The following is a 14,444-nucleotide window of genomic DNA, read 5'->3' on the forward strand; positions in this document are numbered from 1 at the left end:
TTTTTACAAGTTTTAAAGTATAATCAAAATCAATGTTATTTAGATATATCAAAATATAGAAAATGTAAATAGAACACATTAATTTTCCCAAAATATTTGAAGTCTGGGGAATTCTAAGCAAGCTATGATTTCTCCTTAAATTTATTATTTGCTCTTTAAAAAAGTATTTCTTTAAGTCCTAAGTACAAACAGTAGAGTTTCCTTAACAACAGTTCCATGAGATTATGATCCCTTCTATATACTATCTGGCACCTCCCAGGAACTTACATTCTTGGAGCAACTGAGAAGACCTTCTCCACTTTGCCCTTTGTCCTCACACAAAGTTGTAGTTTCCAGTGGTTTTTCCCTACCTCACACTGTAACAAATTCCTGCCCTGGTATACATGGAGGGGGACAGAAGCAGAGAAGAGGGGCAGGGAACAGAACCTGTGTAGAGTATATCTTGGATTTTCTAGAAAAGCCTCCATTTCAAATATCTTGTCCCATGGTCAAGTGATATCAGTCTATTATGCCCTGAACTCTGGTTTGGAGACATGATCTCTCAGTGTATGAGTCAAGACAGAGTTAGGACTATAGAACAATTTTAGGTTCCCCTTATGAAACAAGAATTATGAAATCCAAATCCTATTAGCTATCTTAAATAGATAGAGGAACTCCTGAAACGACCTATCTTTTTGGTAAATATCACCACACATTAAAGAAGCAAGCACAGGACAGAGAAAGACTATATACTGCATTCAACTCCAAGGCCAGTCACTTTTTCTGTCACCTTGAACTAATTACTAGTTTCTGAGCCCCAGTTTCCTGGACTGTAAAATGTAGATACTAGATAAGTAGCTCATAAAGTCGTAGTGAGAATTAAATAATATATGCAAATGACTTGAGTACTGCTTAGTATTTAATATTCAATCACTACATTTTTCATTTTTTTCATCTGAGTATGAACAATACTCTTTAAAGCTTCTTTTTTTTTTTTAATTTTTATTTATTTATGATAGTCACACACACACAGAGAGAGAGGCAGAGACATAGGCAGAGGGAGAAGCAGGCTCCACGCACCGGGAGCCCGACGTGGGATTCGATCCCAGGTCTCCAGGATCGCGCCCTGGGCCAAAGGCAGGCGCTAAACCGCTGTGCCACCCAGGGATCCCCGCTTTAAAGCTTCTTAACTACATCAAAAACCAGCTGAATGATGCCTATTCAGCCATTTTCATCAATCTGAGTTTGTATCAGCTCTAGCAGCCCAAGTCAAAGAAATAACATCAACGAAAGTTGTTCACCTAACCCCCATCCTAAAAATGTAGAGTTCTCAGAACAACACATCACATGCCAGTTACCTTGGCTGGTTCTCCACAGTGAGGCTCTCTCCCCTCTGATAGCCACTGTCTGCCACCTGGGTGGTAGACCTCTTCACAATCTGCTGCAACTCCTGCTCCAAGCGCTCTTTGATAGCCTTCACTGTCTCTGGAATCTTCTTCAGTTTGGCCAGTCCTTTGATGAGAATGCCCATAAAAAGGGTGCTATTCTCCTCTGGATCCAATTCCAAATCCTCCTTGATGTCCTGCAGGTTTATCTCCCTTGCTGTAAGAAAAAGAAAAAAGTTCCATTACAAGATTCAAAAAACAGAACAAGTTGAATAAATGAGATCACAGCTTTGATTACGTCTTAAAGGAGCAAGAGATTTTTCAATTAAATTTTTAATTAAATTATATTCACATAGTAACAAAGAATCACAAAATAAGTTATATTCCGTGAATCATACCCATCAGTTATAATAAGAGGTGGAAGCCATTAAAAACAAGCAAATGTCCACAGAAAGTTTCCCACAGACTGCCACTTCTACGATGAGCCAGTCAGTTCATGACATTTATTAAGCATTTGCTGCTTATAAAATGCCATACTTGAGTGCTACAGAAGAATTCTAAAGAGCCTGACCACAGTCTCAAAACTCTTATTTGGTAGTTAGAAAAGAAAGTAACTTGATAAAAAGAGGTAAGTTAAATAAGGTAAATCAGTTAAAACAAATGGCTAGAGATATAGAAAAATGAAGAATGATATGTGCAAGTGAGACAATACTCTGAGGGAAAGAGTAATGAAGAGTTTTCATAAATACAAAAGAACCACCTTCTATTTTTCTTTAAACACAGATCTACTATAATACTGTCTACAGAAAACAGGTCTTGCTAATCCATGTTAGTTTTCTGAGAAATAATTTTATGTGTCAAAAGTCTCTGCAGATCTGTTAACTATAGCTTTCATCAAAACCACCTGGTTTGGGAATAAAAGAGGACAGACTAGCACAGCGGTTCCTACCGCCCAGTGAGGAGCTGGGGAAAAGGAGGGATAGGGATCTGAGATCTCTGCTATCTATTGACCACCACATGCCTTCCCCTCAGACTAATGCACACACACAGAGGTATGTACCCCAAAATACTCAAAATAATTCTCTCATTTTAAAAATGATTAAGAACGAGTAAAGCAAAAGTGAGTAAAAGCTGGAAAATGAACCCTACATAGTTAAAGCCTTCCCCATCTTCCCTCTTCTCTATTCTTCAAAATAACTGGCAGGTTTTTAAAATATGTGATATCCTGAAAGAGAATGCATGCCATTCTACTTAGTAGACTCAAGCTCAGTGATACTATGAGTTCACTCCAGGGTTTTCAGCGCCACTCCAATCTATTTATTAGGGAAGAATGAAAGTATCTCATGATGGAGTAAATCCTTGTAACCACTGCATAAAGTCTCCCAAACCCCTACTTCACATGATATGCAGGCCATTTTCCTCATACCCTTTTCTTTTTGTTCCCAACTCACAAAATGTACTTAAATCTGAGCCCAAAGAAGTTAAGGACATGCAGGACATAATTACTTCAATGAGCTCGATCTTCACTGAAAAAGTCCCCTACGTACTTATCCATGAGGCAGAAAACCATGTGGAGACACAGAAGCATATCAAGAATGACCAAATTCCTAGGATTTTCTTTGCAACATAGAGGATATTTGATGATGTGGTATTTAATTTAATAAATTTTAATACTAATCAAGTGGGAGTAGAAGCAAGGTGGCTTAAGCCTCTGAAGATGACAATTCTGATGGCAAATTTAAAAAAAAAAAAAAAGGCTTTGATATTTCCAAATGTGACATTCCAAGAATAGACATTTTAGTTACTGGTTTTGTTTTTATACATTAAGAACTAGATACCTCAGACCACAGAATTCCTGCATCCTGCAAAACCAATCCCAGCAGTGAGAAGAGAGAAATACTTAGCAGCCAAGGAGTCTCTAAATTCAGCATGTTAGAGAGGGAAAATGAAGCACAACTATAAGCAGAGCTTCAGGCAGGGAAAAAAGTAATAGAAACTTAGCTGAGAGAAAATCATCTTCACGAAAGAGCACATATGAGTCACCAACAGACACAAGCCAAGGGCCACCTGCATGTTGCAACCACCTGCTACAGGAGCTACTGGTGATGAGATAAATGTACTTTAAATCAATGAGGCCCTAAGATGGTGTGGCATATAGCTACTTACATGTGTACTAATATGATAGATGAGCTATTAAAAAAATAACAAGCAAAGTATAATAAAATGCCACAACCCCAAATGGCACATTTGTTTAGAACCTTATCTTTCTGTTTGTCTCCTGAAATCACCTAGAGCATAAACACTGAACAGATCCAATATTAATTGATTTATATTATCTATTTCACTTACACCAGCTGAAAATTAAAAGGCAATTTAAAAGGATAATATGATCAACCACGAAGACTAGCCCAATAATCACAAAAACCCTATGAGGTCAGATAGAATTATTGGTGCTTTATGGAAAAAGTCTTGTACGAAAAGAATGCAGCTGGGTCTCACACCTGAACTAGAACAAAACATACATACTTCCCAATGACGAAACACCAAATCCTTCCCTTGTATCTATAGTGATATAATATGTACTCACTGTGTAGGTTTTAGAACACTTTATAATTAGAAATACTGTACTCTCTTACCCAGTTCTCTCTGACCTTTTTTGCTCTGAAGATGCTTATCAAGCAAGGATTTCTTGAACCTGGTTTTGAAGACCCTCACTGGCAGGACTGTGCTAAATATTGACTTTCTTGTTCTTATTCATTACTATTACTAAAATCCTACTGGCTCCAATTGTTCCTTATTACACGCATAGACAGACAGGGAAGGAAGCAGAGAGAGATGGATGTGTAGATATACATGCCTAAGTCGTGTCTGTGGTTTCAGGCTAAGTATGGATTCATGAAGGTTTAACAAGACACTTTGGGACTCATGAAATGATTAACTAGATGGTATCTCCAGTCTTTTCAAGCTCCAAAATTCCATGATTCTACTACCTTAGAACAAACCTATACATCTCTGGTTCCATGGCCTATAGGTAATTATGTGCACCTAGATTACAGATAGCCCATTTAAAAAAAATGACAGATGAAGTGAATAATCCATTTAATCAGCTAAGTGTTCTATAAAAGAAAACTAACTTTTGTTTCCCAGTGAGTACAGGAAGCAATGTAGACTAGTCCATAACTGCTTTCTTTTCTTGGTACATCTGGTAAGAAAATATTAGTAACACATGCCATGGTTATATACACACATCATCAAATTTGCACAAGAACCCTGGTGATACATTTTAACTTTGTACTGAATAAGCTTTACTATTTAACTTAACATTTATGCATGTTCATGAAATTTTAAGAGATAATGGTAGTGTTTCCCACAGAAACTCCTGGTAAACATCATGCTTTATACTATGCATGGAAACTAAAGAAGGTAAATATGATGTATATGATTTGGACCTATATATATGACTTCATTTACATGCTATATTCAAGAACATTATGTCTATATAACAGGAGAACTGTGTCATGTTGAACAGAATCCAATATGGTAAGGAGACTTCAAAAAAATTACGAAGCCTAATTAGCCCAATAAAGTATCAAGAGAATTACATATCCACAGTGCTGCCCCCAAAGATGGGAATCCGTCCTCAGAAGAGTGATGATACTGGCAAGTAGAAAATAAGAAGTTACCACTTAATAATTCTGTGTTTCTGGCCAAAATGGCACTGTAAATTCTCAAGATAACCCAATCTCAAAACACAGTTATACACAAAATATGAACTAAGAAGTTATAAAGAAATAGTCTGGTTCAAAATGGAGAGTAACACTTCTGTAGACTAGGAATAGAAAAAATAAGTGAGGCCAGAGTCTGTGTCCAACAACCTCTGTGTGGAGAAGCAGGCAGGCAAGGTCTGGCCCATGGGTGTTACAGAGAGGTCACCTGCACCACTGGCCAGATGAGCTGATAAAATCCTCCATCAAGGGCTATGAGCACACGACCAAATCAAGCTCTAGACCAACGAGGTAGGCTTCTGGCCCTATCAAAATCCTTATCTTCATGTCCCAGTGGAGATAACTGGTCAACTCTGTATCTTAAATACCATTCGTTTCACCGATGAAAAATTACTTCTAACATCTTTTATTCTAATTAATGCACCCACTGGTACAGATGGAGACAGCAGCATCTGATGCACTGGTTGCCCCTGGAGTATAGAATCTTGATTAGGGTCTTTCAAATGTTAACTAACTACCCCTGAAGTGTGGATTCCTTGATTAAGGTACTTCAAAAATGTTAACTAAGCACCCTTAAGGTGCAGATTAAATTACTTTAAAGGAAACTACAGACAATATAACACCCCACTCCTGAAAGGAGGCTGCCAAAAGCTACTGCTAAATGCTACTTGGAGCTATCATTTACATGAAGCTAGGGGTTTTTTTCCTTCCTCAGCATAGTAACAGTTTCAACTCAGAGGTAGAGATGAACCCCACATTGCAGTGAGATAGATTTGAAAGCACAATGAATATGCACTGGTCCTTCCATAAGAGAAAGTGGGTCATGGGGAAAATGATGGTATGTTTCAGGGGGAAGATGGAGTGCAAGGTAGACTAATACGATAAAAACAAACAAAACTGACACATGTTCAGTTTCCCTTGGGACAACACTTGACATAAGTTCTCTCTTTTGGAGCCAGGAATATGCATCTCTGAAGGTCAACGAGTAGCCACCAGCAGAGAAGTGGTTACTAAAAATTTTAAGAGGGATATAGAATAAGAAAAGACCCATGGAACCCATAAAGAAATCGACAGTTTATATCAATATTCAATAATGTGTTAGGCCTTGTAAGTTCAATTGCTCAAAGAGACAGTACGATCCTGTAAAAAGAGCAAGAGCTGAGCATCATACGACTTTAAATTTGATTATCAACTCTACTACATTCTCATTGTGTAAATCTCTCACAAGTCATTAAATCTTGCTGGACCTCAATTTTTCCATCTGTAAAATGGAAATAATATTATCTACACAACTGTGTATATTAAATGAGGTAATGTGACATCAAAGCCCAAAAACAAACACCCAATAAAGTAAAAAAAAAAAAAAAAAAAAAAAGTACTTTTAGGACTTCTAGCTTTAGGAACTCCTGGATTGCTGGAGACAATAGTAGTTGCTTAGGTGCCCATTTCTCCTTATTTCCTCCAAAACAACATAGAACAACCAGAAAAACAAACAAAACTCCTACAAATCATACCCTCCGGATAGCCTGAAAGACAGAAATTGCCCCAAATTCACAACTGTAAGTAAAAATTAAAAGAACACCAAATCCCAGCACACAATCTCTCAGGTTCCTGTCCCACCCCTACTCTGACACAAGGCTTTGTTACAAGCAATAGCAGGCTATTGAAGAAACTATGAAAAGACATGGGGGTTGGTGACTGATCCAAAACTATCTCTAAAAAAGACTACGTCCACCCTAAAGTTCAAAATACTCAAAAAGTATCCAAAAAAAGAGGAGATCATGGACTACAGAGAAGAAAGTTTAAAATCAGACAACTTGCAGTATTTGAGACCTCCAGCTTCTATGGGAGAAATAAGACAAAAGAAAGAGAGAAAGACCCTTTAGCTACTGGATGGTGAAGGGAGAAAGAAGCATTAAGGGAAAATTCAGGATCCCACAAGAGTTAAAATTCTGAGAACAACCTTCTCTTACCATCAAATCAATTAATACACTCAAGGATTAGGATTTTGCTATGCTGACAGAAGAGGGAGCCAATGAGTTAGGAATTCTATAAAATACCCCAAATCCATAAAAGAAAAAAAATGAACAAATTTGCATAAAGGTATACAGAAACATCCAACACACATTAACACAAGAAAACTCCCTTGGTGCAACCACCAAGAAGCACAAGGAAATTAGATGACAACACTCCAGATGGTAGGAATATATTCAAACAAGAATTTGGGGATACAAAAAGCCACATTAAGTCAGAAATCCTAAAGCTAAGAACAGACACAGACCAATAAAAGAAAGGTATAATAAGAAAATGGACTAAACTCAGGAGAGATATGGAAGAAAAAGGCTATTATTTCAGATAGGAAGAATAAATTATAAAGTGTCCAAGAGAAAACAGACTCAAATGAGTATCTCATTAAGGGTACTAAGGAAATTCAAGGAACCAACAGAGAATAAAAGGGATATAAAGAAAGAAATACAAAGACCGAAGAGAAAGTAGTAGAAATGGAAGACAGGAAAAGAAAAAAGTAACATATTAGAAGAAAAACAAATAACAGAACAGACTACTTAAAATTATAAAGCAAAAAAAAAAAAAAAAAAGAAATATTGAATCTACAATATGAAAGAGCCCACTGGGCATCTGGGAAAATTAACCACAAAAAAAAAAAAAAAATTCCAGGGTATATATCCCACTAAAACTGTTAAGTTCCTAAGTTAAAAAGTCCTCAAGGTCTACAGGATCACAACTTACAAGGGCAAACAATGCACACTGGTGCAGCTACTCTGGAGAGCAGTATGGAGGTTCCTCCAAAACTTAAAAATAGAGGTAACCCATGACCCAGCAATTGCACTACTAGGTATTTATCCAAATGATATAGAAATAGTGATTTGAAGTGGCACACACATCCAATGTTTACAGCAAAAATGCCCACAACTGCCAAACCCATGGGAAAAGCCCAGATGTTCATCAGCAGATGAATGGATAAAAAAACACAGGAGATATATATATAGATATATATAGATATAAATAGATGATATAAAATGGAATATTATTCAGCCATCAAAAAGAATGATTCTTGCCATTTGCAATGACATGAATAGAACTAGAGGGCATTATGCTAAGTGAAACAAGTCAGTCAGAAAAAGACAAATTCCCTATGATTTCACTCATATGTGGAATTTATGAAACCAAACAGATGAACATAGAAGAAACGAAGGAAAAATAAGATGAAATCAGAGAGAGAGACAAACCATAAGAGACTCTTAACTATAGGAAACAAACTGTAGGCTGTGAGAGGGGAAATGGGTGGTGAGTGGGCTAAACGGGTGATGTGCATTAAGGAGGGCATTTGATGTAATGAGCACTTTTTTTTATGTGTTATATGAAATGAGACAATATTTTTAAATGATAATGTAAACATTAAATATCAATGACTATGGGGCACATTTAAAATGATGAGAAAAAAAAATCCTGAAATTGAACACTTTTATCCATAAAAATGAAAGAATTAAAATACATGACCTCAAATGTCTAGATCAGGAGAAAAAATAAACAAGAAAGCACAAAAAAGAAAATAAAAGCAGAAAATGAGGTAAAGAACAGAAAAATAGCCCTAATCAATAATTAAAATACTGGTTATTTCTTAAAAATTAAAAACAGAAACAAAAAAACAAAACAAAAAACAAAAAAAACCTAAGACAATAGCTAAACCACCAGCTACTGTGATCAAGAAAAGAGAGTTAGTGAAAGAAAAAGAAAAAAAGGGGAAATTGTAAAATCATTAGAAAATACTTCATAGATTTTTGTATAAATAAAATTGAAAACTAAACAAAATCAATAATTTCCTAGGAAAAGACAGATTATTAAAACTGATTCTAGAGACCCTAGAATGCTTAAAGAGAACAATTTATGGAAAAAAATAGAAAATATTAATAAAGAACAAAAATATTTTAAAATATCAGATCCAACTGTTTTCACAGGGAAATTCCCTAACCTTCAAACATCAGAGAACCCTAATGTTCCATCAATTGTTCTAGAGCACTGAGAATGAAGACAAACTTCCCAACTCCTTTTATGAAGCAAATTATTATACTGAAGCCTTAATCTGATGTGACTTAGTATCATTTATAAACATCGATGCAAAAATTCTAAGTAAAATATTAGCAAACAGAATTCACCACCACATTGAGAAAGTAACACACCATCATCAAGAGACATTTATTCTAGGGAGTGAAAAATCAGTTCAATATTGGGAAGTCCATTAACATAGCACAGTAAGAGAATTAAAGATAAAATAGGAAAAAAAGTGGATAAATGACAATTCACAAAAAAATTAAAATGGGCTTTAAAAATAAGGAAAATTGTTCAAACTGACTAATAAGAGAAATGCAAATTAAACAATATTGTGATACCATGTGATATGCTCTCAAATGGGCATAAATGAAAAAGTATACCACCACATTATTTGGGAAGGCTGTGGGGAAAACAAGCAGTCTCACATACTCATGGTACAATGCAAACTGTTACAGCTCTTCTAGAGAATTTGGCAATACCAAAAAAAAAAAAAAAAAATACATATGGCCTTCTCTTTTGATTGTGCTATCCCTCTGCTAGCTGCTTACCCTAAGGATACACCTTCAAAAACAATGAAAATACATATGCACAATGTTATTCATCACATCACTACTTATAAAGACAAAATACTGTAAACCCCTATACCCACACATGAGAGTGATTGAACTATGATAAATCAACATAATGGAGAACTATTCAAGCATTAAAAATAATAATAATAAAACAATCTATATAAACTGAAGTGGAGTGATTTCCAGGACAAGTGAAAACAGGAAAATATAAGAGAGTATCTAACATAAAATTCCCCTTCATGGAAAAGAGGTATAAAATAGACACACAGATACTTATTTTTTAAAAAGAAATGCAGGAAGAATAAACCAGAAACTAATGAAATTGATTAACTATATGGGGTGGGTGGAAAAGCAGAAAAATGATTAGCATCCACTTAACTCTCTTACACAGTAATAGAGAAAAGAAATGGCCTAATAAAAACCTGGCAAACAACAATTTACAAGAGACCCAAATGGCTCATATACATGGAAAAATTCTCTACACCACTAGAAACCTCAGAGATGCAAACTAAAATAACAAACTAAAAAAATACAAACACGAAGCCCGTCGGATTTGTGAAAATCCATTTGCAAAAATTAAAAGTCTAACAACGCCAAATTTAAGGGCAGTAAATGGAGAAACAAAAGCTCATGCACAGTTGAGAGAAATCTACATTGGTACAATCACTTTTAAAAAGCTATCTGGCATGGGCATCTGGGTGGCTCAGTCAGTTCATCATCTGACTCTTGATTTTGGCTTAAGTAAGGGTTATGAGTCCCCAATTGATGGATTCTACTTAAGATTCTCTACCCCTCCCCCAACTCTCTCGCTAAAAAAACAAATAAATAAAAAATAAGCAAAGATAGATAGCTAGCTAGTTTGGCAAGTGAAGTTCAAAATGCCCATTCCTATACATACAGAACATACACGGTACCCCAAGAGTAAGGCTTCCTCACTTTGGGGCATCATGGCACATATGGAAAATAATAGTACTTATCCAGCACAACTAGGATAAATGGAGGTGGCTGCATGTTGCTAAGGAGAACTTGCCTAGAGATTTCAACTGGCCCAAGATCCAAATGGCTACACCAAAGGCTGAAGGGTTCAGTATCTCAGATTTATCTACAACCCATTCCCAAGAGATCAGTGGCAGGGAAACTGTCCTACAGAAATATGTACAACAATACTCATTGTTATAAGGTTCCTAATAATGAAAAATTGCAAACTTGTAACTTGTCTACCTATAGAATGGATAAATTGCAATTGCATAATAAAATACTATAAGGGATCCCTGGGTGGCGCAGCGGTTTAGCGCCTGCCTTTGGCCCAGGGCGCGATCCTGGAGACCCGGGATCGAGTCCCACATCAGGCTCCCGGTGCCTGGAGCCTGCTTCTCCCTCTGCCTGTGTCTCTGCCTCTCTCTCTCTCTGTGACTATCATAAATAAATAAAAAATTTTAAAAAAAATACTATAAGTAGTTAAAACAAATAAACTAGAGCTACATTGTAACATAAGAAAATGCAAAGATTACAATGTTGAGTTTAAGGGTGGCTCAGCAGTTGAGCGTCTGCCTTCGGCTCAGGGCATGATCTCTGTCCTGGGGATTGAGTCCCACATTGGGCTCCCTGGGAGGAACCTGCTTCTCCCTCTGTGTCTCTGCCTCTCTCTCTGTGTCTCTCATGAATAAATAAATAAATCTTTAAAAATAAATAAATAAAAATAAAACCTAAGCAGTAGAATGATACATATGATATAATTAACTACTTAAATTATATCATTAAAATCAAGTAAATATTGGGCAGCCCCGGTGGCTCAGCAGTTTAGCGCCACCTTTGGCCCAGGGTGGGGTTCTGGAGACCCAGGATCGGGTCCCACATCGGGTTCCCTCTGTGGAGCCTGCTTCTCCCTCTGCCTGTGTCTCTGCCTCTCTCTCTCTCTCTCTCTCTCTCTCTCTCTCTATGTCTCTCATGTATAAATAAATAAAATCTTTGAAAAAAAAATAAAAGATTTAAAATCAAGTAAATATGTAAACTAGGCTATACAATTTATATAAACTCTAAAATAATATACTTTATATAAACATACACAATATTATAACATTTCCATACAAATACATATGTGAATATATAAAGTATGTGATGTTTCTATATTTACAAATATACAACATATATATACACACACACAGTAAAAGTATGAAAACATACTGGGGAAAGATAGGAACATTTTCAAAATAGTAGTGACCTCTAGGGTAAAAGAGAAAGGAAAGGAATTGAGAAAAAAATTAATACATTCATTGGGAGCTTCAATTATACCTGCAAAATTTTTTTTAAAGAATCTGAATCAAAGGGCAGCCCAGGTGGCTCAGTGGTTTAGCACCGCCTTCAGTCCAGGGCCTGATCCTGGGGACCTGGGATCGAGTCCCATGTCAGGCTCCCTGCATGGAGCCTGCTTCTCCCTCTGCCTGTGTCTCTGCCTCTCTCTCTGTCTCTCATGAATATATAAAATCTTTAAAAAAAAAAAAAAAAAAGAGAGAGTCAAATATGGAAAAATATTAAGATTTATTAATTGGTAGTTAATACATGATGATTGCTACATTCACATCCAATGTGTGAATATAATATTCATAGTTAATAAATAGATGTATTTTAATTAACAAACTCTGGCCTTGCTTTATTTTTACATTTACAGGTATCTGAACTATTAATTCTATTTTGCCTCCTTTGTATATAGTCCTCTGTTCTACTTATGATTAATCATAGAAATCAACCAAGATATTTAATAGCAAATGAAGGATACTTTAGGAACAACTGATTTAAAATTCCAAGGGAGGGATCCCTGGGTGGCGCAGCGGTTTGGCGCCTGCCTTTGGCCCAGGGCGCGATCCTGGAGACCCGGGATCGAATCCCACGTCAGGCTCCCGGTGCGTGGAGCCTGCTTCTCCCTCTGCCTGTGTCTCTGCCTCTCTCTCTCTCTGTGTGTGACTATCATAAATAAATAAAAATTAAAAAAAAAAATTAAAAAAAAAAATTTAAAATTCCAAGGGAGGTCCCAACCTCAGGACAGAAGTAACTCACAAGGCATCATATTGTTTTAGAGAACTTTCACTATTCTAGACATGTGAGTTACAAGAAGAAAAAATTCATCTCCTTTTACGTTAGGATTCATAGCTCTCACTCCATGTAGAAAGAATTTATATATCAAATCCTAAATTTTTTAGAAAAATACCAAGTCCCAGAACAAGACTTTATGAAATAAAATGTACATTAAAAAAGCAGCAAAAGAAAAAAATCATTTAATTTGTGCTCTCTTTAGGTTTTATTGCTTAACCTATGCTAGTACCAAAAAGAAAAGAAGTAAGAAGTCCAGTTTCATTATAGTTATAGTCACAGCAATCCCAGCAGGAGCATGCATAAAATGAATAAAGAAGCCACAAATGAAATGCCTGTGTACCCCGGGAGTAATTGCTCAGTCAAAATGTTCCAAAGGCAGTTTGCCAAATAAAAGGACACAATGGGAATCCAAAAGCTTAAACCAACATTTTACTACAAGTATTGGCTTTTTTCCACACTTCTCCCATCCTTTTACCTAAGTTATAGTTGAATTACTACATCTAAATTAGACATTAGTTTCCTGTACATTACAAAATACTGTGACTGATGAGAAATAGGAGAAAGGCTTGCAAAATACATCTCTTACTTATTTAGAGTGAGAACAGCATGAGGCCAGCTTCCAACAATTACCATCTGGTGAACCTGGACCAATCACTCAACCTCTGTGGATGGAATATATATATAAAGTGAGTTTTAAAAATAATACCTGATTAACTAGAGTGTATAAGCAAGCTTTCATATATTTACTACACCAGCTGCTTATGCATATTTGTGCCTATTTTTAATATATTACATTTGCATATTTTTTGCTTATTAGCAGCTTCTTTTATTGATTTATAGGGGTTCTTTATATATTCTGGATGCTTAACCTCTGTTGGATAAATGCCAATCTTTCCATGTATATGGACTGACTCTTCTGTAAATTGTCCATCATTTGTACAGTTCTTTAAAATGACATTTCTTCTCTTCACTAATGTTCAGGAAAGCTAAATGGAAGCTAATCATTTTTCTCTTAGTGCGTTTCTTGCTTCTGCCAATCTGTGCCTTGATTTTACATTTTGTAATTAATATTTTTTAATTGGATGATGCATACACATCCACAGTTCTCTACTTTTATAACTTAAGTATTTAACAGACTGAAATATGATAGCTATAAAAATAATCATCATAATGACAACAGTACCTGCCATAACTACCTCATAGGACCACTGCCATCAGTTGAATGATGGAATATGTTTTGCAAACTATAACATGTAACTATATACTATAATAGAAACTATAATAGAAAATCTCACAGAAAAGTCACTCACAACTCTACCTGTAAAGATGTTTGAAAAATGACTCCTTTGCAAACAATCAAAATTCTTATTTAATAATAATCTGAAAGTCCTCAGGAATCACCTCCAACCTTAATTTATGGCACCCCAATGACAGATCTGTTCTATCCAGGGATTCCCTACTGGAACCTCCTCTATAAAAATGTCAGTTCTAATGGATTACATCCTCCATCCTACTATTTCACAAGATGAGAGGGGAGTTTTAAAAGCCTATGTTAAATTCCCTTCTGAAAATGACTATTACATATAAGGCTGACTTGCAAGGCACATCACAAATACACTCTT

General features: G+C 35.9%; 1 protein-coding gene across 6 annotated transcripts in view; it reads right to left on the reverse strand.

Moving 5' to 3' along the window:
- Nucleotides 1-14,444, reverse strand: part of EXOC4 (exocyst complex component 4) — a 754,775-nt gene that overhangs the window by 675,546 nt on the left and 64,785 nt on the right. For all 6 annotated transcript variants that reach the window (XR_012002627.1, XR_012002626.1, XM_026010860.2 and 3 more), the window contains exon 6: nt 1,338-1,581. Coding sequence is in view for 4 of the 6 variants with exons in the window: in XM_026010860.2 (XP_025866645.1) it covers nt 1,338-1,581 (244 nt within the window). In the remaining 2 variants the exon portion in view is untranslated. The remainder of the gene's footprint in view (nt 1-1,337; nt 1,582-14,444) is intronic.

This window comes from Vulpes vulpes, chromosome 7 (genome assembly GCF_048418805.1).
Source record: "Vulpes vulpes isolate BD-2025 chromosome 7, VulVul3, whole genome shotgun sequence".
Lineage (NCBI taxonomy): Eukaryota > Metazoa > Chordata > Mammalia > Carnivora > Canidae > Vulpes > Vulpes vulpes.